The 25525-nt window shown below is 50.5% G+C and overlaps 11 protein-coding genes across 11 annotated transcripts; 5 read left to right on the forward strand and 6 right to left on the reverse strand.

Moving 5' to 3' along the window:
* Positions 1-1217: 1217 nt before the first annotated feature.
* AA0111_g5537 (hypothetical protein) lies at positions 1218-6464 on the forward strand (the record flags this gene model as incomplete). Its single annotated transcript, XM_028651659.1, has 3 exons — positions 1218-2702; positions 2752-2861; positions 2915-6464. 3 exons carry the CDS (start codon positions 1218-1220, stop codon positions 6462-6464), a joined length of 5145 nt encoding a protein of 1714 aa, XP_028506753.1.
* A 605-nt stretch (positions 6465-7069) lies between these two features.
* Positions 7070-7606, reverse strand: AA0111_g5538 (hypothetical protein; the record flags this gene model as incomplete). Its single annotated transcript, XM_028651660.1, has 1 exon — positions 7070-7606. One exon carries the CDS (start codon positions 7604-7606, stop codon positions 7070-7072), a length of 537 nt encoding a protein of 178 aa, XP_028506756.1.
* Positions 7607-8213: 607 nt separating this feature from the next.
* On the reverse strand, positions 8214-10070 carry AA0111_g5539 (hypothetical protein; the record flags this gene model as incomplete). The annotated part of the gene is made up of 1 exon (XM_028651661.1): positions 8214-10070. One exon carries the CDS (start codon positions 10068-10070, stop codon positions 8214-8216), a length of 1857 nt encoding a protein of 618 aa, XP_028506755.1.
* A 2232-nt stretch (positions 10071-12302) lies between these two features.
* Positions 12303-13785, reverse strand: AA0111_g5540 (hypothetical protein; the record flags this gene model as incomplete). Its single annotated transcript, XM_028651663.1, has 2 exons — positions 12303-12346; positions 12396-13785. The coding sequence occupies 2 exons, from the start codon at positions 13783-13785 to the stop codon at positions 12303-12305; spliced, it is 1434 nt and encodes a 477-aa protein (XP_028506706.1).
* Positions 13786-14417: 632 nt separating this feature from the next.
* On the reverse strand, positions 14418-14765 carry AA0111_g5541 (hypothetical protein; the record flags this gene model as incomplete). Its single annotated transcript, XM_028651664.1, has 1 exon — positions 14418-14765. The coding sequence occupies one exon, from the start codon at positions 14763-14765 to the stop codon at positions 14418-14420; it is 348 nt and encodes a 115-aa protein (XP_028506918.1).
* A 1000-nt stretch (positions 14766-15765) lies between these two features.
* On the reverse strand, positions 15766-16302 carry AA0111_g5542 (hypothetical protein; the record flags this gene model as incomplete). The annotated part of the gene is made up of 1 exon (XM_028651665.1): positions 15766-16302. One exon carries the CDS (start codon positions 16300-16302, stop codon positions 15766-15768), a length of 537 nt encoding a protein of 178 aa, XP_028506919.1.
* A 660-nt stretch (positions 16303-16962) lies between these two features.
* On the forward strand, positions 16963-17412 carry AA0111_g5543 (hypothetical protein; the record flags this gene model as incomplete). The annotated part of the gene is made up of 1 exon (XM_028651666.1): positions 16963-17412. One exon carries the CDS (start codon positions 16963-16965, stop codon positions 17410-17412), a length of 450 nt encoding a protein of 149 aa, XP_028506920.1.
* Positions 17413-17595: 183 nt separating this feature from the next.
* Positions 17596-19599, reverse strand: AA0111_g5544 (Anaphase-promoting complex subunit 8; the record flags this gene model as incomplete). The annotated part of the gene is made up of 2 exons (XM_028651667.1): positions 17596-19447; positions 19499-19599. 2 exons carry the CDS (start codon positions 19597-19599, stop codon positions 17596-17598), a joined length of 1953 nt encoding a protein of 650 aa, XP_028506914.1.
* Positions 19600-19857: 258 nt separating this feature from the next.
* Positions 19858-20959, forward strand: AA0111_g5545 (Farnesyl pyrophosphate synthase; the record flags this gene model as incomplete). Its single annotated transcript, XM_028651668.1, has 2 exons — positions 19858-19971; positions 20030-20959. The coding sequence occupies 2 exons, from the start codon at positions 19858-19860 to the stop codon at positions 20957-20959; spliced, it is 1044 nt and encodes a 347-aa protein (XP_028506915.1).
* A 644-nt stretch (positions 20960-21603) lies between these two features.
* AA0111_g5546 (hypothetical protein) lies at positions 21604-24199 on the forward strand (the record flags this gene model as incomplete). The annotated part of the gene is made up of 2 exons (XM_028651669.1): positions 21604-22723; positions 22773-24199. 2 exons carry the CDS (start codon positions 21604-21606, stop codon positions 24197-24199), a joined length of 2547 nt encoding a protein of 848 aa, XP_028506916.1.
* A 351-nt stretch (positions 24200-24550) lies between these two features.
* Positions 24551-25453, forward strand: AA0111_g5547 (hypothetical protein; the record flags this gene model as incomplete). Its single annotated transcript, XM_028651670.1, has 1 exon — positions 24551-25453. One exon carries the CDS (start codon positions 24551-24553, stop codon positions 25451-25453), a length of 903 nt encoding a protein of 300 aa, XP_028506917.1.
* Between the last annotated feature and the right edge of the window lie 72 nt (positions 25454-25525).

Consider the following 25525-nt stretch of genomic DNA (forward strand, 5'->3'; position numbering starts at 1 on the left):
AGATTGACTAGGCACTAGCCATGCACTGGGATATGAAGTGGGAAACCATGGGTTCTCAGCAGTGCAGCGCGATGCTTTGGCGTGCAGCATGTTGCATGGCATGGTCTTTTTTGACAGGAATGCGCTGGCAGCGCAGGGGCAGCGCGACTCCACTCGACGACCGTCACGTCAGGAGGGCGAGAAGACATGCGCTTATGTGATTTGCTGGGCGTCGCCCTTTGTTTGGCCTTGCAGATGCGCCAGAGCAGCGTGTTTGAGAGTTTACGAGCTGCTCTGCTGTTGAGCGTCGTCTGTCGTGGTGATGGAGAGGAGGGGTAGCGTCTCTGGGCGGTCGCAGAAGCGGCCAAGCCGATACCCTAGTCTCTCTATGGCGACATGGCTCGCCAGCACCAGCGGCGGGAGAGCATCGCCGAAGCTTCCAACAGAAAGACGACGGTGCCGATCAGAAGCGTGCGTTGTCGACGAGTCTCTGTGCGAGGCGGGGATGGCTGGCCATGCAAAACGTGTGGGCAAAAGAGGGTCCATGGACCTTTCAGAGCTGAGGCATTTGGGCGGTCGGCCCTCATTCGTCCCACAGCGATGTGCTGTTCCTGCAAGTCATCGCCTGGACAGTTCTATGGCGATGTGAGGCCGTGGGCAAGTCTGGCGGTCTGCCATGGCCACCAATCTGAAGCAGCTCCCCCGCTGCAACTATACACGGTATATCGCCGCTGGCTGTCCATCACCGCTTTCTGGTCGCTTTCGCGTCTTAGCCTTGGTATAGTCAGTATAGCTAGCATTAGTAGGGGGGCCGTTGAGCTGCAGTCGTGACTTGCCCGCCCTTGTTACAGGGACTCGAAACAGGCGCCCAATCACACCTACTTGGCCTCGCTACTCTGTATCATTACCACCTAAAGAGTCAAGACGCGCCAGCGCATACGTCCAAAGCTGTGGAGAGGTCGCGCCCAAAGCAGTCCCCATTCTCCCAATACCATCGCTCCATCTGGCAATGCCGTAGGGGATCACTGCCATCTTCTTGAGGTCCGCACCTTCCGTAGGGCTTCCATGGGGCTCCCTCATGGCGACATGATCCGACGAACCCAACTCACAGCCTCGCCGGCGCAGGCTGGCAATACTCCGCGTAGGTGCTTTTCCCTCCTTGGGCTTTGTGCTCCTTGGTGTCCTCGGGCGGTCCAGCGTCCAATAGCTGGCGCGAGCATCGATGCGCTGCTCTGTCCATGTACGATGAGCTGGCAGGCGAGCCGACGCTGACCTTACTCGTAGCCGTGTCGCCCACCGTGACGCATGTTTCGTCCAGAAGCCACACGCCCTCGCACACTACCGTGACTACTTCTCAAGTCGACGACCCGCCCACTGAGGCTCCGCCCCGGTCGCCCTCACCTCGCGCTCCCAAGCACCTGACGACCACCATGGGGAGTCGACCTGGCGGAACGCCAGACGTCGACAACGACCGCCATGGTCACCAGACACTCCAGCGACCCCAGATGCCCGCCTCCATGTCTGCACCCGCAGGCCGCCTGCCTCGACTGCTGCCCGCCGACCTTTCTTCCTACACCGACTCGTACCTGCCGACTGCAGCCATCCCACCGTCTGCGACTTCCCTTGCCGAACTCGCTCATCTAATACGCCTCCAGGGCTACCAAGAGCAGCGCAAGACCCACGCTCGCGTGCGCCTACACAGGTGGCTGGTCTCTAGCGCCCTCTCCGCACGTCTGGTACACTGCGGAGAGCTTGCCTACCGCACGCTGGTGGATAACTTCCGGTCAGACGACAAGAAGTCGTTCGCATCCCTATACAATGCCCTGAACGATGTCCGCAACTCGTGCGATGCCACGAGACAATACGCCCTTTTGGAGCCGGATCTGGAGTTTGGCAAGTCCAAGAACATGAAGAGCGAGAAGCCCCTCTCTGCTTCAACTTTCCTCAATGAAGTTCCGTCCAAGATTTTGGACAATCTTCTGGATTTCATTTCTGAGATCCGCACCAATCCTGAATTTCTTGCTGCTCGCATTTCCAGTCTTTCGCAGCAAGAGCTCACTTCTCTTACGTCTTTCCGTCAGACCATGGATCCCATTGACTCGGTCATGTTTGCAAACGCCCGCAGCCGCAATGCATCCTCGCAAAAGCCTCAACAGCAAGGAACGAGTCCAGTAGAACGTCTGTTGTCTTTTCAGCGCCACGACCCGTTGTCTGCCCTAGTCTACACCATATTCGCCAACTCGTCCGGACCCGACTCAGCCGAGGACCTCCGCCGCACTGACGTATGGGCCACTGTTTGTGCCAAATTGATCAAGAACAACAACCCAAACTTCATCAGAACTGTACTTGACGTCTGGGCAGGTATGCGAGAGTGGCCTGGCAAGACCAATTTGGAGCTTTATCTTATGCAGACCCTACAGGACGGCCAGTTCCTGCTAGAGAAGCCAGAAGAACAGGCAGCACGACCCGGAATGCCGGTCCAACGTTCGACCAAAGATACCATTGCAGCAGACGAGTTCTTTGACAAGGCTGTCAAACGCTTGTTCGAAGTCGTTGATGATGAGCCTAGTGCCGGCGGTATCCCGGAAGGCGTCCTAGAAATTGGAAATGCCATCCTCCGGAAGCTAGAGGATGAGAAGAACGTCCGCAGGGCTTCTCAAAACTTTTTCGTTTCGCGTTGGCTATTCTCTACTTTCCTGATGAACGCCATCATTCATCCTGAGGCATGTTTACCCTTGTCGATACGAGGTTCATGGCACTAACAACAGCTAGACTCACGGTATCATGATAGGCCACCACATCAGCGAGCATGCCCGCATAAAAATTCTGAAGGAGGTTGCCATCCGAGCGCAGAAATACGTCGTGGACATGACCTACAACTGGTATGATCCGATTTCCAGGTAACACTAACATCATCAGCTAACAACAAATCTAGGCAAAAGAAAGTACCGATACTTCCAGAGATCCGAACACATATCGAAAACATCTTGGCCCGATTTAAGCACACTAAAACTCCCTCGAAGCCAATTTTGCTACCTGCAAAGGCCATCACGTCACCTAGGGAAACTGTGGAAGTTCAGCCCTTCATTGTTCTCTCTCCGGCAGACATTGTGACCTTGGTTAATGCCCTCTTCCCAGAGCGCCGTCCATCATCGAGCCATATGGACAACGACAGCCAGCGCCGTACTGGTCTCGCTTCATCTGCTTCATCCATGTCCGGGATGTCAGTACCATTCCGGAATGCCGCCGCTTCCGTGACTGATGCAAGCTCTATTCTGAGTGCCAGTGCCTCTTCCATGACCAGTGACCAGACGTCGCGAGAGCCGCTCCTGGACGTTAACCCAGCATCAACCGACTCGGAAAATGAGATGAAGCCAGTGCCAACAGAGCAATACGGAAAACAGCTGCGATCAGCATGTTCTGAGATGACTCGCATTCTAGGTTTCGAGGCGACATCGGGTTCATGCCATCCGTGCGCAGAGCGATGGGCTGTCCTTTACATCTCCGCTGATGGAAAGCAGCTGAAGCCGCGTATGCGCAAGGATTTTGATGATGAAGATGAGCACGATGAAGACTCACCAGACAGTGACAGCAGTGACGACGAGGATGGTGGGAACAGGTTCGATCTTGGAAATGACTACCACCAGTTGAAAGAGGCCATTGCCAAGCTGGTTGAAGAGTACGAAATTCCAAAAGAACTGGCACCCGACAGTGAATCGAAGAATTTCAGTAACCGAATGACAACCCGCAAGAGCACACGTGGACGTGGCCCGGTACGCAATGTTAGCGACAATCTTGGCTCACGCAATCCGTACAACTCAACACAGAGCCAAAGCCAGCTCACAAACATGATTGCAAGTTCAAGAAACGTCTCATCTCGACGCTCCCCACAATTCCCAAGGAGCCACAGCAACCCGCAAGTCGGCGAAAAGCAAGAGAACAATTCTGTTCTCGTTACAATGCTCGAGACAGCCATGTACCAGTGCCAAGCAAGATCTGATTTCGTCAATGCGCACATGTACTACAAGACCTTGCAAAGTTTGAAAAGACTCAGCTCTCCGACATTGGTCAAGAATGGGTATGCTGCTCTCCTGAACTACTTCTCTCGCGGTCCGCGTGATCTCCTTAGCAAAGCAGCCAACGCCATCGAAGAGTTCGAGGCCTGGTTCGTGTGGCTCAAGCAATCACAGGAGCGATCAGATGGTATGGTTGACGAGATGATGATCACATTCAAGAACCTTCGCGACAAGATGTGGTACATTACAGATGTTCGTACCTCGAAGCCATACGAAGACGCCAGAAACGTCGCGCTTGCCCTCAAGATCATGGAACAACAGTCGAAGACGCTTAGTGCCAGAGGTCCTTCTGGTTCTCAGCCACGGAGCACCAACAGTTTCTTACGGCAAAATGAAGCTCAACTCGTTGACCTCATGTCCGCCACTCAAGATTTCGGTGGTCCAAACAAGCTGTCCGATGAGCAGTCGCAAATCACCCTGAAATGGCTCATGCAATACGGCGTAGAGAACTTCTGCAAGGGCGAAGAGCGGATACATCGTTTCTGTCTTGAAGTCGACAAGTGCGTCACGAAGATCATTGGCGAGGGTGTTCTGGACGGACCCGTTCTTTGGTCCAGCGACTTATACAAGCGCGATCAACAAATTCTAGAAAGTGGACGACAGAAGGGTGATCTGTTCCTGACTGGCGTCGGCACGCTCTCTATCGCTGGCGACGAGGAGTACGAGACCCATGGCCGGCCTGGTTCACGTAGTCATGACTTTTCGCAACGACCAAGCCAGGGCAGTCTACGTGCCGCAGCCAACCGAAATGGATCTTCCAGCTTTGATCAGAGTCCCTGGGGAAGGAATCCCATGGACTCTCACGACTACTTCGGTGGCTCTTCACCTGTCTTGTCGATCGACTCTGTGGCTACTTTCTGGTCGCCGTTCCAAACTCAAGCGCAGTCGCCCACCAATGCCACCAGCATTCGTCCACGTACCGCATCGTCTTCAAAGGGTACGGTGATGCTGAAGCAATCTGCAATGGTCAACGAAGACAAGCGTCGTTTCATGCTCGATTTGAAGCAAACACTCACAGGCCTTCTCTTGAGTGATCTCGGAACGATGGTTTTCGCTAACGGGAGCGAGACCGACTCGTGGTTCTGTGGTGATCTACTTGACGACGTCTTCGAGCGTAGGGACGAAGAAGAGCGCAAGCGCAAGAAGCAACTTGCCAAGAAGAGCATGAAGAACATTCGAAAGCAGACGCTACCTGATCAACGCAACCTGCCCCTGGAGACGCTTGGCCGCAACGAGCGGGGTTCAGCTGCCCCACCTGTTGCGACATTCCAACATGCTAGCGCATCCGACGCTCATCAATCAGCTGGTGAGCATTCTTCAGCCTCAAGCGATGCAACTTCACGTTCGGTTGGCAATTCCACAGCGAAGAAGGCTGGACTCCTCGAGTTCCCCTACAACGTTGCTTTCCGGCGGCTGCTAGGCAGATTTCAAACACACCCCAATCCCTTCTCCAAGCTCCATGCATTGTACGAGCTAGAGTTGCTCATCATAGCGTCTTTGTCTTCTCGAACAGGTCGCTCCTACAATAACCGTCGCGAAACACTCCCTCCAGTTCCCCAATCGCCTACTCTTGGCACCATGCCGGAACTCAGCTCCCGTGAGCCAGCTACGCAGACTTCTCGTGCACAGAACCTGGAAGAGGCAATTGCCAACTGCGAGGAACGCCGCTCCCACAGCATGAATGTGGAACGCGCTAGCAACGCCTCTCCTCTGCCTCGTAACGGTGCACGCTCTCCGGTTGGACCACCAAGCACAGACATGATTGTTGAAGTCATCCAAGGCCTCTTCCGCGATGCCAACATTCGACCCAAGACACTGTTCCGAGACCTACAATACATAGCATCTTTTGTACCCGCACAGATGCTGGACAAGACTGCGCGAGGCAAGGCATTCTGGGATGTTGGCCTTGCTGCCCTTGGCCTTAAGCAAGATGTCTGCCGGATCATGGTTGAGCTTGTTGACGAAGTCATCACCCAAAACTCCAAGCGAGATGCAGGCAAAGTCAGCAGTGGTGGTGCCGCCGAGAAGGCGGGCGTACCATCCACCGCACTGGCTACGGTCGACGAACCACTATCCAAGTACACTATGGAGGATGCCGGGCGCATGCTTCTTATTACTGCCAAGGAAGGCGACGCAGTTGCTGAGCGTGAGCTTGCCATCTTTTACCTCACTTCACCCGAGCTCGTTCATCGCACTGTATTGCCACTCACCAGGCCCAGCGAGGTCTTCAAGACTGAGCTTCTCAACCGTGAGAGGAGAGCGTCACAGGATCCCGCTCGCAGCGATCCAATGACTATGTGTGTTGCACAGCACTGGATGGAGCAGTCTATGAAGGGTGGCGATCAACTTGCCGCCAAGTACTTGCGCCAGCGCAGCGAGCTGGAGAACATCAACCCGAGCAGGGCATAGTATGTCTTTTTCCGCATTTGGTGTTCGACTCTGCATTGATACCCCTGTCGACCATTCCTATTACCATCGACTGCGCGACTTTGTTTTAAGTTTTTCGTAATACGCGCAATATCGTTAACGGTCTATATAACATGACGGCCGGTCATGCATAGCGAGGAGTTTCCCATTCTGTTTTTCCATCAAGGTTTTCGACTTTAAGCAAGCATGATTCCCCCTGTCGCCTTGACTTTTCGTTCGCGTCTATTGTTCTCTTCTTACCTTTTACTCTTTACACCGGCGCAACATGAGGCTCAACGATATATGATGCTTGTAGATCCATGGAAGGGTACACAGATGGTACCAATATACCAAGGCTAAAGGACATGGGCTGGTTTGGCGATACCCCGTTCCCAGATGTTCAATGATAGTTCATATACACGAGATAGGACCAAGGATACGACAACGAATCTCCTTGGACATGACATATTTCTGGGCTGGCACCTGATGTTTATATATCATATAGCGTAGATCTTGCGGCCAGATATTAACCTTTGAATGAAACCTGCATGAAAAATTCAAGTGCTTTGCATCTTTCAATTTCCGACTTGCTGTCCCCGCAATCGTTTTTAGAATACATACTCGTATTCATTCTTCACTTTCGCTTCCTCGGCAGCGTTTCGCCCGGCAGCAGCAGCTTCTTCCAACTGCGCATCGGAGTTCCGGCTCAGTCTGTTTACTTTCTTCTGTTTCCTCACGTTTACCTCATCGCACCTATCGTTGTCATCCTCGTCCGTCACTTCCTTAGCCATCTCCTCCCCGTCTCGACCAACGGCCTGCCAACCTCCCACATACCCTTCCTCGCTCTCCAAGTCCCCCCTGTCTTTCCTCTTTTTCAACTCACTCACTACATTTCCTAGCGTCTCTTCTCGCACACCCTTGAATTCCATGATAGTCCCACTCTTCCTAACAAACAGCTTATTCGGCACGGTCTCCTCAATCCACAGCTTCAAATCCACCAGCACCCTTGTACTCAAATCCAGTACTTCTACGCAAGTCACTGGATGAATGATCCACCAACATTCGCTGCGGAACGGGCTGGTCTGGTTGGCGGCGGATGCGGGTATACTGTCGATTTCCTCGTAGTAAGCGTGAGTTTGTGCCATACCTAGGGTAGAGAGTGGGGAGATCTCTATGCGGGTACGTAGGGGAAGAAATAGCGTTTGAGACGGTGGTGATCTGGGTCCGACGCTGGAGTCGTGGTACTCAAGAAGGTGGGGTGGTGCATCTACGCGGTTTAGTTTTGTGGTTTTTGGTTGTCTTGAGGGAAACAGAGTGAAGACGACATCTAGAGCACGATTATATAAAGACATTTGGTGCGGTAAGAGCGATATGCTGTTAGTGTTTTGCGAGCAGGATACGAAGTGGCTGGGGGATAGGATTTGAGGTAGGCTGTTAGTTGTGTGAGCAAACTCTTATGTCAGTTTGGTGGGATTCGGGACTCTGCGGTGACGTGCTGTTGGCAAGTCGCTTTGGGTTGTATACGGTGACGTTGCGCCTTCACCGTCGGTAGGAGTTACACACGAACGAACTGGAGTGAATAGAATAAGATGGAAAAAGGCGCGACAATAAGATACACCTTAGAGTCATCGGTGAAAGAAGGAGAATTTGATACAATTGGGCTAACATCCTATTTACATCAATTTCCAGATCGAGTGACCATAGTTAGTTTATACACATCTCAGCAAGATGTCCGACGTTGACTCCATTCCATCACACATCCCTCCACGAGCCGGATTCAGCGCCAGGTGAGTCCTCCGGACTGTCTTCAGCATATGCCTGATAGATCGAAGGTCTTGCTGTTGACTTCGGCCAGTTGAATACACGAGTTGGCTTTTGGATTGGCAAGGTCTGGGAAGCGTTAGAATGTCCACAGACAGTGCATCGATGATATGAGGCTTGATGAAACATATCTTGAGTGTCGTGTTTAAGTTCCGCAGTAGTTTTCTGGGCGGACGAAGTCCTCTGCTCATGGCCTCGAAAATGGGGAGCCCGCTGCCCAGTGTTCTGGAGGGCACATCTTTTGACTTCCTTGGGCTCAGATACAATTGAAATTTCTTCGAAAGCACTTTGGAGTTCTTGATCGCTATGGGTTTGATTGCGTTCTTGTCTCTTGGACTTGGAGAGCTTCTTAGCAGCTTCAGTTCCTGCCATCGACTCCCATTCACGACCAGAAGGAAGCAACGAGTTGCGCTCATGGAACATTGACGACCGATGGTAACCAAGTGGTTCCTGGATGTTATACGCACACTTTGGTGTTGCGTGTCCTGGGAACGTAGACTTTTCAACCTCCTGGTCGGATGGTGGCTGTACAAATCGAACCTGGCGCTCTGGGCCTTGACCAGAATCCTGAATTTGTTTCATGCAACCTTCTGACGAGATGTAGCATTCTTCGGCACATTTCTCAGGATGAAAACAAGGCACTGTCTGTTTGACAGTCACCAGAGGAGTACAATAACCAGGCTCATTGGGGAATGTGTGATTGAACTTTTCGTCGCCCCATCGCGAATGATCTCTCCATACAGATCGCCCAGGGAAACTCTTAGGGTCAGTTGACTTGATGTTACTTACTTGCTTCAGAGAATCTATTTCTGACGAACCCTGGTCGCGCATAGCTTTGTATAATTTGAGCAAGTACAGATCGGCATAGGGTACCAGGGAACTGTTTTCGGCAGCCAGACCGTAACATATCAGCCCTCGCTGATAGAAGTCTTCCCATGCATGCAGAGGCTTTGGAGAATATCTCTCGGTCGCCATCGTGAGCTGACGAGTACGTTGCTGGATCTTGGTAGGTTCAATAGTCTCCGCATCGAGTCTTGAAGTCTGCGAAACCCGGTCAGGGTAAACTTCCACATTCTGTCCTCGAATGCTGCGAGTACCACGGTGGCTGTCACTCTCAAACTGAAAGACTCGGTCTTGGGGTGGGGCGAAGTCGAGGTCTGGAAAGTAATCACAGAAGTCCGAAATCTCGTTGTTGTTCGTACTGGCTGCCACATGCGTGCTGAAAGATTTATTAGATTCAGATTCCATATAGTCCGGGTCCGTCCCTCTGTACAGTCTACGATTGACTGGAGTATTGGATGGGGCGGAGGCGTGCTCAGTGGAGCTGCGGTATATAGAATGGTAGACGGAACGGGTGCTTGCAGGATGTACCAGTTCGAAGTATTTGGAAGTAAGCCCTTCGAACTTGATGACATCCCAGTCCCAATGGAAGTCAACTGGATGTTGGTAGTCATCAAATATTGGGAAGCCCAGACCAGCTGCCCAACCATGCGTCTCCAAATCGCCAAGGCACCTGACGTTTTCGAGCCAGCGCACTATGATCGACTGCGCTTGCAGAACATTCTCGAGGGTGTGGTTACCCAGGTTTTCTGCAACCTCATCTTGTATCGTATCCAAGAATTCATGGAGGGCTTCTAGCTCTTGGGGGCGCATGGGATGCAAAGAGCTTAAGTCGAACGGTAATGTGAAGTAGAGGTCATCACCAGTCGGAATATGGACTACGTACGCATCTGGATGCGACAAGAAATCACGACAACGCTGGGCGTTTGGGCGTAGGAACGAAGGCATGCTTGGAAATGTTGAGTGAGGCTTGTGTTGGATGATCTTGGGACAAAGAAGATGCACGTCTTTGCTACTCTGTAAATTGATGTCTCGAGGATTTTGCGGATAATATTATTGAGGAAAGGTAGATTTACATACCTTTTATGTATTGCTGTTTCCTTGCTGGTGTCATCAGTTATTGAAGATCTCAAGAGACTGTGTTTACGTATCGTGTTGGCCTCAGACACCAAAGAATGGAATATACATTGCGAGTGCTCGCGAAGCTTTGCAATAACCTGGAAAGTTCCGCAAGCATAGCCATCAATTCAAGAAATTATGCAACAGCTCCTACGTGCTATTCATGCAAGCGAACACTATCTGTATGTGAATTAATGTTGGTGAAGGAGCAGACTGGCAGTGACCCCTGTGATGTCATGCTGCGACGCTAACAATGGACCGAGGTCGCGGTTGTGACACGTCGATGCGACTTTACAATGTATCAACGCTGCGCGATACTACGTCAACACTACGCCTACCCTGCTTCATCGAATCTCTCTAGATGTAATTTCTGCGATAGTGCTATCTACGGTAATCTTCGCGTAGCCCTGGTGCTCGAGTATGATGAGCTAGTGTACACTGCGTAAAAGCTTCTCACGGGCACTCACAGCATCCGGAGCGTTTTTCACATTACACAGTCTCCATCGACCCATTTGAGCCTATGATGAATGCTCGATACACTATAAGCAGTAAAATATCAAGTGTACGATACCGCCGTACTGATTAATATGCAGAAGCATTGAGCACATTCGTTTACTATCTCCGACACGTTTAAAACGATCGCCATGCTATGTTTAGATTTGGAAATGTTTCCTTCCGCTAAAAATACGAGTTCCTGGTATATGAACTCGAAGTATGAGCTCTAGAGCATCATCAACGCGAGCCAAGGTTTCTTGCACAGGAGCATTGAACTTTGGGGTCCTGTCGACATCTCATCGCTCCTCCTCCAACTCAGCGCCTAAACTATGGAGGCAGACTGGAACCAAGTTCTGGAGCTGCTTACGAGGGATTGAATGTACAACGTGCATGATTAAAGGTCACTATGGAGCGGTACCAATATCAGAGCAACAAGAGTCAGATACACTCCCTTAAAGTTAAGATAATTGCAGTGACGCTGATACCAAATATGCACGTCAGAGCACAGAAAATCTGCGACAATTAGCACAAGGGCTCATCTATTCCTTCACTCCTCTCCTGGATGCGTGATCCGCTCGATATTGCGTACCGTTTCATAAGCTCGTCGTGAGAGCTCACTGCCAGGTCGAAATCGTTTTCCGGTGAGATAGCTGTGCACGAACTCTAGTTGCTTCGGTGTGAGTTTCCGGAGATACTGTATTGGTACTGGATGAACGGAGTGCAGAGCTAGACTTTGATCTGTTGGTACGTGCTCAGCTCGCTTGTCAAGGTTTCCAGAGGCAGCTGTGATGTATCTGTGAACCGAGGTAGATCCTGAAGAGAGAGTAGATGCGGTCGTGCTGTTTGAGGATATCGGTAAATCGACACAGAAGTAGTATGGCGAGGCACGCATTTGATTGACTGTCTGGTATTGATTCCATGCAGCAAGGATTATGCTTTCGTGCTCTGCTTGTTGTAGTGGCTCTACTTTTGAACAGTGTGAGTAAGAATACTGGGACGAATTAGGCGATAGCCGAATTCTAGTCGGATTTGCTTCCTGCGATTTTGGAGAGGCATTTGCTGCGAGGCTGCTATCTGTAATTAGCGCTGCAGAAGGCAAAGAAGCTCTCTCGAGAACTGCACAAGCAGTTTCTACTGGCGGGTTGTTGACGTCGATGTGGTACATTATAATGGATGATGATAAATGAGGGTAAGAGTGAGAACGAACACAGCAGCAAGTGGAAATTAAATGGCTATGGGAACGAAAAGTGTGTCACTTATGGGGATAATCTAACCAAAGCTATTGAACTAGCTAGTACGATCAACTTTTCCATCAATTATAGTACTTCAGCTTGTCACCAGATATACACTTCAGCATCTCTGCGTCAGCAATCGTGTTGTACTCACGCGTCTTCTTTATTTTGGTAACAGTGTCATTGGTCAGGTTCATGCAGGTTGTCAAGCAGACTATAGACTATTTTTGCGCACATAGGCTAAAGAAGAATCCAATGCTATTACTAAAACAGAGGTTGATATGAACAAGAAAGCACGACATCATGATTTAGAGCAAGACTACCTCAGAGTTCTTCAGCCTGGAATGTACTTGCCACCACTACCACCGCCGAAACCATCTATGTTAAAATCAGTCTCTGTGTTTGTGCTTCTTGATGCTTGACTTACTCTTCTTCTTCCAGCTTTGTTGTTCGTGGGGATATATGGAGCCGTCCTCGTCGTAAGCTCTCTTATTCATGTCGTCCAAGAGTATGTTCGCTGCCCACTTTATCTCGACCAAACGTTTTTCTGTGTGCTTCCTCGTAGCTTCCTCGGTAGCATTGTCAACAGAAATCTGATGGATTCTGTTCAGTACCCTTTGAGTGGTTTCAATATCTTTTACCGGTGTTCGCTCTCTGTCGGATAGACCAATAAGCTGGTATGGATCTTGCCTCTTTTCTTCGTCGCTATCGGAATCATCGTCATCGCTGTCAGAGACAATGTGCTTCGGTAGAGTGGCAACAGACCCCTGGGTTTCTGTGTTCTCCAGTAGCTTTTGCTGTCTGTGATTGTCATCTGGCATGTCATCTTCATCAAAATGCCAGTGACCCTCCTGTTTATCTTTCTCCTCGCGTAACCCACGCTCCCCATACCCTCTCTCGAATGTCCTATCGGTGGAAACCCGGCGCATCTGAATGTTCTCATAGCTGAAACCTTTTATTCCCCACTCGTCTGTCCGACTTCTGGAGTCATTGTACGATAGCTGCCTGCCCTGTGCCCTCTTCGCAGCTGCTTCCCGACGCCTCTCTTCAATTCTTCTTTCCGAATCACGTTTCTCCTGCTTTGCTTTCTGCATCATCTCACGCGCCTGATGCTGTAGTTCGTCTGCCCTGCTCACTGCTTCATCCGTGCGCATTAGCATATCTTCTTTTCTCTCGTTTTCGATTCTAGTCTTCTCAAGTCTTTGTCGTGCCTCTTCGAGCTTGCGAGCGCTCTCTTTCTCCATCTCAATGGCTTTATTCTTCTCAGCTTCTAGCTCCACCCTTGCCTTGAGTGCCAAATCGTCGGCATACCTGTTCTTCATTTTCTCGTTATGCTCATTTTCCGCGTTGAACCTGTCCAGAAATCTCTCGTGTTTGTCTAGATCTGACGATGCTTGCTGTTGATCGGCGATCTTGGCTCCCTTTTGGCGCTCTATGATGTCCTGACTGTGGGCCTGGCCCATCATTGGCGTCGCTACTTTTTGGGGATACTCGATAGTCTGTTGATGTTGTGGTATAGTTAAGAGATGCTGTTGCTGCATTCGCTGGAGGAAGTATCGGTGGCCCTGCCCTAGTTGGAGGAATGCCCAGCCGCCATAATCATCGAATACCAATTCCAGAATACTTTGAACCGTCATCATCATACATGCAGTTTTTATTGGATCCTTGTGGTTTTTCTGACGCCATTGGATCTTGTCCAACAGGACCTGGAAACCGCTAATTAAGTCATCGTGCAGTCGCATTAAATCACTGATCACGATCGGATGAGGACCGTCCACGACGGTGATGTTACCGGAATAACGACGTCTGACAAGCATGTTGCTTTGATACAAAGTACAATAGATTCAGAAATAATGAGGAAAATGTGATGATGGACGGTAGAGTAGAGAGTAGTCTAGCAAGAGCAAGCACATAGGAAGTTGCGCTTTTGTACTGCGAGTATACTGTGGATGTCTTGCTTGACAAGTGAATGCCATTAGCAGAGTACATTGAAGACATAATGTCAATGAGTTCGCATAATAATCAAGGGCTTGATAACAACATCACCCCGTGCAAACGTGTGTATCATACATGTTCTGACACTGATGTCACTACTACCAAGCATCAATTCACACGGCCATCATCACAAGCACAACTAAATTAAGTGCAAGTATAATACGCCGCTAGCAAAGTTAACTCGAGCATTGCCTATGAGAGGCGTAAACTTTGAAGTGTCTGTGAGCACTGATTATCCGATAGCGACGTCACGCATATATGTACGATAGCCTTCGATCATATCAATTCCAACGCTCAGCTTTCAATCCCATTAAGTCTTATTCAGTAAGAGAACAATTTCAATTCTATCAAGACACTACTCCTTGGTTCGTACATTTTCATGCCTGGTCCGGACTTCATTATGCTCACTCTATCGAAGCACCTATTCCCTCATCCGACCCGGGCTAAGCGGCTCCTACTTGATGCCAAACTTCTCCTTCCATTCCTGAAATTCTCTATCACTCTTCTCCTGTTCTGTCTCGTCACGCTCTTCGACGATATTGCCCCACTGATCACGAAATCTGAGTCGCTTAGGAAGTTCAGGTTGCATGAGGGGAGCAGCAGGCTGGGGGGTCTGCATAGTCTGGAAGGTAATATTTGGCGACGGAGCTTGGATGGTCTGAATAGCGATGTTGGGCCGAAGTGCCGGAAGGTTGATAACTCTCTGCTGTACAGTCTGTCCGATGACGAAATCTGGGGACGCGCGACGCAGGAAATCCAAGTCGCCTGAATCTTCTAGCCTGATATTCCACGCATCCAACATATTAGAATCGAGTAAATCCCTCCCCTGAAGAACGCGCCTGATTCTGCGCTGCGTCAGGCGCACGTCACTCAAGAGACCGGAAGGTATGCCTCCGTTGTTGAATGCCCTGTCGATTTGATTGTAGACGCTCCTAAGCTCGGAACTCGAGCAGGACCCCAGGTGCTCCAAGTCCCAAGGATGTTCCCAATGGAAAACAGAAGGACTGTAGGAACTGAAACGAGACATGTCAAATGTGTGTACCCAGTGTTGTTCGAGGTTTTGTTATGTTTCAGCGAGTACAGACTATCTTTGCTGCAGGAGGATATCGAGTTTTGGCTTGTAGATTATGGTAGTATGTAGCAAGGAAAATCATAGTGCGGAGATTTTATATGCTATAAGCCTGACTATGAATGGCGACATGCATGTCAAAGTCTCGAATGCCGGGATTGCCACGCGTGTGTAATCTTTGGACAACATCACGCTAGATCACTACTACAACCTCATATGTGAATATCACAATAAAATTCTAAACCTTGATACCCTTCAATGCACACCTTGGGCAGTGACGAAGTTGTGATGTTATAGTTCCTAGTAAATAGCTGTATGACTGCCTCTTTGTCGCTGAAGAAATAATCGCTTTTGACGTCGTTGGCATGTATATGCCGCTCATGATTTCCAATCACACAAATCCATCACACGAGTTTGATCATCTACCATGATCGAAGACGGCGCAAATTTGGAGCCGAGGGGGATGACCGAGTCGATGAAACAGACTATTCCCCATGTTTTCCTGTTGCCTTGATGTATTGATTGTGTATTGTTCTTCGAGTCAGTCGCCAACTGTATTTGATGAACACGAGCGCGCATCAGATTGGATCATTTTATAAACATTTGCTTGGTACAAGATCGGTGTTTTCGGGTTTACGTTACTAAAGAGCCAACATATCATTCAACACCTTTGTTATCGCCGTCACCCACCTTCAACGCCCATCCACAGACATATCAAAGACACCCGTCAAACTCAATCACTATCATCACTATAGTACAGCAGTCCCTGGTTACGCAGTCTCCTACGACGACTAAAGTATACAATCCTTGGGCTGTCAATTTGTTCAATCACAATATTCCGCACCGGTACAGATGCCAAAGTAGGCGTAGCCTCTGGAGTGGTGATGTTGAATGACTGAGGCTGCTGTTGTGGGTGATAGAGAATGCCCTGCTGGAGTGGAGCCTGTTGCTGATACATGAGACCCTGATGTATGGACTGTGGCATAGGCTGTTGTTGAGCGAAGGGTACCACGGTGAATGCTTCCTGAGCTGGCTGCTGAATTTGTAGTTGCGACTGTACTTGCTGTCGCTCGATGATGTCTTGTCGTAGTTGTGCTGGTGCTGGTGATGGCGCTGACAGCTGCATGTTGATGCTTCCACCACCTCCTGTTGCTCCAATGAGCTTCCTCGCGCCGTGCTGCTGAAGTCGCTCCTGAATCCTGCTCGCTGTAACTCGAACCCTGCTACGAACGCCATCGTCTTGGGTGCGCTCCTGCAGGTAGTAGTACATTTTATTGTGTACCGAAAGAAGTTCTTCTAGACCAACACCTTCGATGAAGGACCTTCCCCAGGGATGGGGCGGACCGCTGGTTAAAAATAGTGGCAACATTTAGTAGATTATGGAAGGCAGACGGGTCTGTTTTGTTGCAGTTCTTGGGCTGCAGAATTCGATTTCTTCGTTGAGCTGTTCCTCTAATGATGAGGAGAAAATGTTAGTGTGGAGTTCAACAGCAGAAAATGAGAGACTAGATATCCGCTGTCTGACCGGTAACGCCGCCGTTCCAGGAAGCTGTGAATACCAATTTAGTTGAACGCTACCATGAGTTCAACGGCTGTGGTACGAATAGAGCTGCGAAAAGTGTACATGCCAATGATGCACACTGCACCAGCTGCTCGCGACTCCTTTGTGACCATGGTAAATAGCAACAAAGCGTTTCTTCACAGTAGGCAGCACTGATGTTACATTTGTGATAACACATTTCCTACGTGTTTTCTTGTCACGTCAGCGAGCCACAACAGATTGGCGGCTTACATCACAAGACCAAACCCTATTTCTCGCACATATCCCACTCCAACCATCCAACTATCCTTCCACACCCAATTCGTATTCAACCTCCAGGGTCTCGGAATACCCAATACCACAACATAAGCACATTGTCAATTGTCTAGAATGTCATCCTCTTTAGCCCTTCACGCTTTTACCCATCCCCACCCCTGGGACCCGTCTGCTATCCGCCTCTCACCCACTCCCTCACTCATCTCTGCTCAAGCTTCAATAACAAATCAGCTCTACATCTTGGATTGCCGCGGCCATGACGCGCGTGAGATGCAAAGAACATTGAACTATATTATAGCCGAGCTGCGGATACGAGAAGTTGAAAATCTTGCTTTGGCAGAAGCTAACCGCAAGGACGCAAGTGAAGAGAGCAATGGGAACAATAGAATCAATGAAGAGAAGAACAAAGACCTGAGTGAGTTCAAGCCAGGAAGCTGGATCAAGAAGAAAGATGGAGGTGCGAGGATGAGGGAGATGGAGGACGAAGATAAGCGCTGGGAAAAGGAGAGTGGTGGTAATCCTCGATGGGGTGAGGGTAGGACGGCGCATCTGTACGGCAAGTAGACATTCACGTTGGTGACACTGAGCGTCTTTGAATTGAAGAGGAAGAAATGAATCGGAATCCTGTAATGCGCTATCAAGTAGTATGTGATACATGTTGCGATCCAGTATTGCTTGGGTATCATTGTTAGTTATGACATACCTGTACGCCTGCAAATGCCCAAATTGCTGAGACGCTATGCTAAATCAATCTTCTGCGTCCTCTCCACCACGCTCCATACGCGCTCTAATGTCCCTTACTAGCGCTTTTGCATCTTCAACTTCTACACCATCTTGGCAAAGTTCATTTGCCAATTCCATAGCTCGCTGGTACATGCCACGCATGTACTCCCATCGAGCGAGCCAGAGCCGGGCTTTACTAGTGGTTGCAGTGACCCCAACACCACCAGCGCCTTCGGAGCCCACTTCCTCGTAATCTGGGCCTTCCTCTTGTGCGAGCACCAGTTCCATATATGCAGCGCATTCGTTCATATTGTTTATCCTCTCGTACAGCAAGGCGATTTGGTAGAGTACTTCTGGATCGAGGATACCACCCCCAAGGCCAGTGACTTCGCCGCTGCCGAAAGAGGCACCAACACCAGCGTCATAGTATGAGCCTGCCACTAAGGCGCGCTTGTATGATCGGATACCGTTCATGATCTTGCCCACTTTACCGAAACATTGGCCGACAGCCATCCATAACTTCGGGTCGTAAGGTCGTAGAGCAGCGGCGCGCTGGTGATAGAAGAGAGCGTATGAGTGCATTTCCAGCACTTCATATGTTTGACCAAGTCCATACCATGCGCGGTAGTCTTTACGATTGACATCAACAGCACGACGGTATGACTCAATAGCAGCATGAGTGTTCTTCATCTCAACGAACTCATGACCCATGAGCGTCCAGGCAGAAAGGAACGTCCGATCAAGAGTCAGAGCTCTCCGGAAGTACATGACGGCCTTCTCATGCTCCGATTTCAGGGAGTAGTAGTTTCCTACCACGCAGCAGGTCTCTGGCCGAAACTTGTCGGTTGCTGTGGCAAGCTGAGCCAAGAAGGCAAGCTTGGGTCGCATGCCCATCACGTACAAGATGTTGGAGTAGTTGTCCAGATGATCGACGCGGTGTGGATCTGATATGAGCAAGTCGGAAAAGATCTGTTCGGCGTCGTCGAAGTCTTTATTGTGGTAATGCAGCAACGCCCGCTGGGTCTTTAGAAAAGCCGATGAGGGGAAGATGGTCAGAATTTGCGACAGCGAGGTGTGAATCTGTTCGTTGACTACATAGAGCTCCTGAGACGACGTAACGTGGAAGATGAAAGTCATCAGATTCTGTGGTAGCCGTGTGACGATGTTGTTAAGCTCTTCCATAGTGCTGAGTAGTGCTTGCAGCTCCTGCCACGCACCCCAGTTGTAAGTATACTGGTGAACACTCTTGATGAGGTAGTCGATGGCAAGTTGCTCATTCTTTCCCTTGGCCAGCACCATGCCATACAGGTACTCTAGCCAGCCCTGCGGTTGCCGTCCGCTGTTAGGCAGATCTCTGAACCATTCTTCTAGAACAGCGGCGACTGTCGGTAGCTCCTTGTTCAGAGTCACGCCGCCATCTTGAGGACCAAGAATCATCTCACTATCCTCGTTCATACGCTTCTCCCCAGCGATGTACTTTGCATAGAGCGCAAGGAACAACGACTTTTGACTGATGCCTTTCATTGTGTCGTTGGAAAGCTTCGACTTGGACGGGGTGACCATCTTCGCCTTTCCCTTGGCCCCCTGCTTCGACTTGGCAGTAGGCGTGGAAGGTGGCTGCGACGCGCCCTTGGGTAAAGGGCCAGGCAGGAAGACGGCGGCGCATCGGTCATATTCACGGCAGTCGAAGTAAGTCTTGGCGAGGAGGAACTTGTGCGCTTCACGTGCTTCCAAACGCGCTTCCGTGGGGTCTTTCCGTATGAGGTTGGGTGTTTGTGGAGGTTGGGCGTCGGACATGGGAGAGTCAACGTCGGTGTCCGAGGCGTTGTCGTCGTCATCATCGGCCGAGGGGAGCGAATCGAGTAGTTCTGCGGCCCTTGTCAACATCAGCATGCAAAGGTCGGTACATTTTACACTCGGCACTTACCATTTCGCAGAGTGGTAGAGACAGCGCTCTGTACACCCGATGACGGCGTCCTGGAGTTGCGCCTTCAATTGGGCCTCGTCGGCCTGGGATAAGGTGCCCATCGCGTGGATATCAGAAAGACAGTGCCCGGTCTCCGCTTCAAATCATTGTCCGATGCTCTTGCGCGTGATGTCGCTGCCGCCGATGCGCGTGTTGATGGTGAGCTTCCTGTAGCGGCAGGGTGGGGCACAAACAATGGCCCGGCGGAACCTTTGACCGCCGCGGAAATTAGACTCATTCACCGCCCGCACCCCTACATCTGCTACTGCCCCTCTATCTTGACCCTGCTCTGTAAAGATACCCAATTCACTGCGCGCAAGATGCCTACCACACTCAAAGAATTCGAAAGCGTATGGCCGCGCATTGTTGCCGACCTCCAGGAGCACTGCAATGGGTACAAACTGCCCAAGCAGTCCCTTGATTGGTTCACAAAGGTACATCCACATCCCGAACGGTGCATTCAGGGTCCAACTTGCTTACCACATCACATAGTCGCTCGACTACAACACTGTTGGCGGAAAATGCAACCGTGGCATGTCTGTCATTGACACCACTTCAATCCTCCAGAAAAAGACTCTTGATCCGTCATCAGAGGAATACTTCCGTGCTGCTCTCCTAGGATGGATGATCGAACTCCTCCAGGCTTTCTTCCTGGTTTCCGACGACATCATGGACTCTTCAAAGACCCGCCGTGGTAGCCCTTGCTGGTACCTTGCACCCAAGGTTGGCATGATTGCCATCAACGACGCTTTTATGCTCGAGTCGGCCATTTACGTACTTCTTAAGAAGCACTTCCGTCAAGAGAAGAGCTATGTCGACATGATGGAGCTGTTCCACGAGGTTACATTCCAGACGGAATGCGGCCAGCTGTGCGATCTGCTGACTGCGCCCGAAGACGATGTCAACCTTGACAACTTCAGCCTTGACAAGTTCACTTTCATCGTCATTTACAAGACTGCCTACTACTCTTTCTACCTCCCGGTCGCACTGGCCCTCTACTACGCCGGTGCAGCCACGCCAAAGAACTTGCAGACCGCAGAAGACATTCTCATCCCCATGGGCGAATACTTCCAGGCACAAGACGACTACCTTGACGCTTTCGCCGACCCCTCCGTTCTCGGCAAGATCGGTACAGACATCATGGACAACAAGTGCTCGTGGTTGATCAACCAGGCTCTGAAGAAGGTCAACCCCGAGCAACGGAAACTGCTAGAGGACAACTACGGCCAAAAGGACTCACAGAAGGAGGCCAAGGTCAAAGAGTTGTACCACGAGCTGAAACTGAAGGACTTCTACGAGCAATGGGAAGAGGAGCGTGTTGCCGACTTGAGGGCTAAGATCGACAAGGTCGATGAGAGCGAGGGCTTGAAGAAGGAGGTCTTCGAGACCTTCCTCCAGAAGATTTACAAGAGGAGCAAATAAGCCGATGACTAAATATACTATAGGCCGTAAAGCCACTTAATTACTGACGATATACAACGAGTCAATCTGAAACCCTTTATACCACTCACGTTGACCTGCTAGTCTACCTCTGTTCAGGGGTGTTTGCTACTTGTCTACCTTCGGAATTAGGATCCTTGTTATCTAGAGCGGTGTATTTCATATATGCAGCTATGAACACAAGTATACGATAAGGGTGAGAAAACAATTGCGAAATTCCTAGAGCGCTGCATGTTGGGAAAGTAGGCCAGAGCGAGTTGCCTGCCCTCTTGTACGATGGCCAATTGCGCTAGGCCCGGGCCGGCTAATGTGGGGACATTCCATCTGTCGCGAGATCACGCCGCGTCGCGACATATGCCACGCGTATAATCTAGCTGCCTCGTTCCCGCCAGAACGATAACACCAACGCGCCTGGTCTCTTGTTAGCCACGCTTGATAACTTCTAATTGCTCGCGTCTGTTTTCGTGCCGGGGGTAACCCAAAGGATGGTGATACCCGATATCATGGGGGCCTAGCTCTGCGACTCAGGCGCCCAGTCAATCAAGTGGCGCAGTTCACAATGCACCATCCCTCGTCACTGAAAGTATACCCACGTATTCTGCTTCTTGATGCTCTACTAGGCCGCCATGTTTTCGAACTTTGCCAGTGCGATATCTGGTAATGCTCCAGACAAGACAAGCAAAGATGAGGGAGCATCGCTTACATCGGTCCTCGAAACACCCACACTTCGCGTCGAATTGGCACTCCTCGTGCTCTTAAGCATCGATGCCATGCGAACCGATATCACTGCTACATTCGAGCCATACAACAATCCCGAATCGACCCCTTCTGTTGCGAGCCGATCGTCTGCACCCAATACCAAGACACCCACACCAGACCTTATAAGCCTCGACGAGCCTCGACAAACTGCGATAAGACCCTCCCCTTCGAGGGAAAGATCGCAAGAGCATGATTCCACCCAAATGCAAGCTTTGCGACGAAGCGCCTTGACATTCTTCGATAAATGGCGCGCGAGTGTTATGCACCGCATATGCGATGTTGTCTCTGTTCGGGGTGAGACTGTGCGACAAGCAAAAGCGAAGCGAAAGCAAATATCGGAGCAAAACGAACGGCAAAAGCAAGGCATCTCCTCGCTTATCGATTTCGACGACGTCGACCCTTTTGCCAACGCGACATCTAAGCAATCCGAGAATACAAAACATGGTCAGTACGAGGTCATAGAGACTAGACTGCTGGCTCTCGAGGAAAAGAAGCGTGTCCTGATCTTGCATTGCCTTTTGCTTCTCTTGCTGAGCTTGGAACAATACTCGGCACATTCGCGCATCTTGCTGCTACGTCTCGCAAGTAGTCTGAAACTAGAGGTTGATCTGCTGGGCGAGCATGAGAAGTCGGTTGCACAAGGCCTCTTAGCGACGGCTGCCTCACAAATGGACGCCGAAGCAACAGCAAAGAATCAAGCATCCAACGATGCCGCGTCACGCCGCTGGAAGGTTGGCCTCGCAACTGTAGGCGGTGCAGTTCTGATCGGCGTCACGGGTGGTCTTGCTGCACCCCTACTCGCCGCCGGCTTAGGTACAGTCATGGGCGGACTTGGCCTTGGGGTCGTTTCAACGTACCTTGGTGCGTTGGCAGGTAGCTCAGTGCTCGTCGGATCATTGTTCGGGGCCTACGGTGCCAAGATGACAGGACGTGTAATGGAGCAGTACGCAAAGGAAATTCGAGACTTTGAGTTTCTTCCAGTCCAAGGTATGTCAGCATCTGATATGAACCCTCGTCTAGCAGCTAAGCGTGTCAGATCCTGATCGACCGGCAAACCAGCGCGAACTCGATTGGGCTGATGAACAAGATGCCCGTGACCCTCAGAAACGTGAACAACATCGACTGCGTGTCTTCATTGGTGTCAGCGGGTGGCTGAACTCGCCAGCTGATGTCAGTAAGCCCTGGGAAGTGGTTGACTCTGGAACTACTGAGCCATTTGCGTTGCGTTTTGAGCTTGACGCGATGCTGCGTCTCGGAAACTCACTCAATGACGTTCTTTTCGGATATGCTTTTGACGGTGTCACGTATGCTGTAGTCAGTCGTACGCTTCTCGGAGCGTTGTATGCCGGTCTATGGCCACTCGGCCTTGTCAAAGCTGCCAGCGTGTTGGATAACCCCTTTAGTGTTGCACTTGCTCGAGCTGATAAGGCTGGTAAGGTTCTCGCGCATGCTCTTATCGATGGCGTGCAAGGAAAGAGACCTGTAACCCTCACCGGGTACTCGGTCGGCGCGCGTGTTGTATATGCATGTCTGATTGAGCTTGCGGAACAACACGCATTTGGTCTCGTCGAATCCGCTGTTCTTATGGGTACTCCTGCACCAGCAAACCCCAAACGCTGGAGGCAAATACGATCGGTCGTTGCAGGGCGTATTGTCAATGTCTACAGCAAGGAAGACTACGTACTCGGCTTCCTCTATCGGTCAGCGAAACTGCAAGTAGGTGTGGCAGGTCTACAGGAAGTCGAGAGCGTTCATGGTGTAGAGAACGTTGATGTGAGCAAGCTTGTCAGTGGACATGACAGGTACCGGTACTTGGCGGGTACGATAATGGTTAAACTTGGTTTTGGTGATGTGGATTTCAACAAGGTGGCTGAACAAGAACGCGCTCTTGAGGAGGCAGAAAAGCGAAAGGCTCGAGCCCAAAAGGAGGCTAAACGCAAAGCAGCAAATGAGCAAACGCAGAAGCCTATTCCCCAGCCTCAACACCGGCCAGCCCCAACTACTCAAGACTCTTCGAACTCTCTGATAGATTTCTCAGAGCCAGAACCTGCAGCTGCTCCCAAAAGCAACTCCGAACTGTCTGGTTTATCTCTCACACCCTCTGGTACACAAGAGGGTCTTTCTCCAAACTTCAATGCATCAGCATCGAGTTTATCTAACGAGCCCTTTCTGGACAGCTCTAAAAGCATTCCTAACTCTACGACATTGCTGCCAGACTCACACGACCATCCCAACACGGAGAACTCGGCCGTTCGCTTAAAGAAAAACGGCACTGACGTCGCTGTTACTGAAGTCCTTGTCCTGGAAGGATGCGATACTACCAAAGATAAAAGCACCGGCGATGAACATCAAGATGACTTTGATGATTATGACTACGACGCTGAAGAAGTCAGTAGTGAGTTCGGTGAACTCAGTATGGTCGAACCGTTACCCATGGACGACAACGACTACGGCTTGATGTAAGGGTACGAGCCGAAGTTCTTTCAAACACGTCGAACCATGTCCTTGTTGTAACAAGATTGGCCTATCTGTGAGCCCAGAATTGAGAGGTCGCACTTATAGCCATTTAGAGATTCTCCCAAGCCATGCTAGACCAATTGCGTTCCCACGCGAGCTCGCAAGGTCAGCCCAACCTCGTTAGCAGCTCATGTACGCCTAACCGTGCATGCTTACACTCAAGGCACCGGCTTTTACGGATACAAGGCGCGCTGTTACAAGCCTCGGGAGGATTTCGCGGATTAGTGAACGTGTGTAAAGAAATAAATTCATCAAGAAAGTTGATGGACCTTCATGCATAGCCCATTGTTGAGTAACATGTCCACCGCCTCGAAAGCAACGCGTCCTGCGCCCACACCACCGCCGCCATCCTTCTCCAAACTCGGCCCAAGCATATCACTTTACACTCCACCAGCATACAACCCCGGCGAGCTTATCATTTTGTGCACATGGCTTGGTGCTGCACGGAAGCATATCGACAAGTACATCACGTCCTACCGTACTATTGCTCCCAACGCCAAGATCCTGCTTATCCAAAGCGATGTGGCAACGGTAACAAGCTCTTATCCTACGCAACGCAAAGCTATAATGCCAGCTATCGAAGTAGTTCGTACGGTACTTGGTGAATGCACTTATCCGGCATGTATCGCCGCGTCTGTATTGGAACACCAATCAAAGAAGTATCAAGGGCCCAGAATTCTCCTTCACACCTTCTCAAACGGCGGTCCAATCTCTGCCACTGCACTACTACTCGCCTTGCATACTCAGACCTCCGCATCCCTGCCTTTGGTTGGCATCATCATGGATTCAGGACCCGCAGCAGGCTACTACTGGAAATCCTACAACGCCATGGTTTTGTCACTACCGCCAGGTATCCTGCGGTTGGCTGGCTATGTATTCGTACATGGGATCCTCCTTGGCCTATTTGCGAGCGTGGCATTGGGCCGCTACGAGTATCCCGAGGTCTTGGTTCGCCGGACACTGTTAGATGAGGACTTCGTGTGTGGAGCGGAAAAGGGCACGAAGAGGAGAATATGCTACCTGTATAGCAAAACTGACCGCATGACGGATTGGAAAGATGTTGTTGAGCATGCGGATACGGCGAGAGAAAAGGGCTGGGATGTCAGTGAAGTTGTGTTTGAGGGAACGGCACATTGTAATCACTTTGTGAAGAATGAAGGAGTGTATGCGGGAGAGATGAGGAAGATGTGGATGTTCTAAGCGTTCCAAAGATGAAGTGTTGATATGGTTCTCAAATGCAGGTGGAATTGACACAGGTACAGACAGTTGATG

Source organism: Alternaria arborescens (assembly GCF_004154835.1).
Source record: "Alternaria arborescens strain FERA 675 chromosome Unknown contig_11, whole genome shotgun sequence".
Taxonomy (NCBI): Eukaryota; Fungi; Ascomycota; class Dothideomycetes; order Pleosporales; family Pleosporaceae; genus Alternaria; species Alternaria arborescens.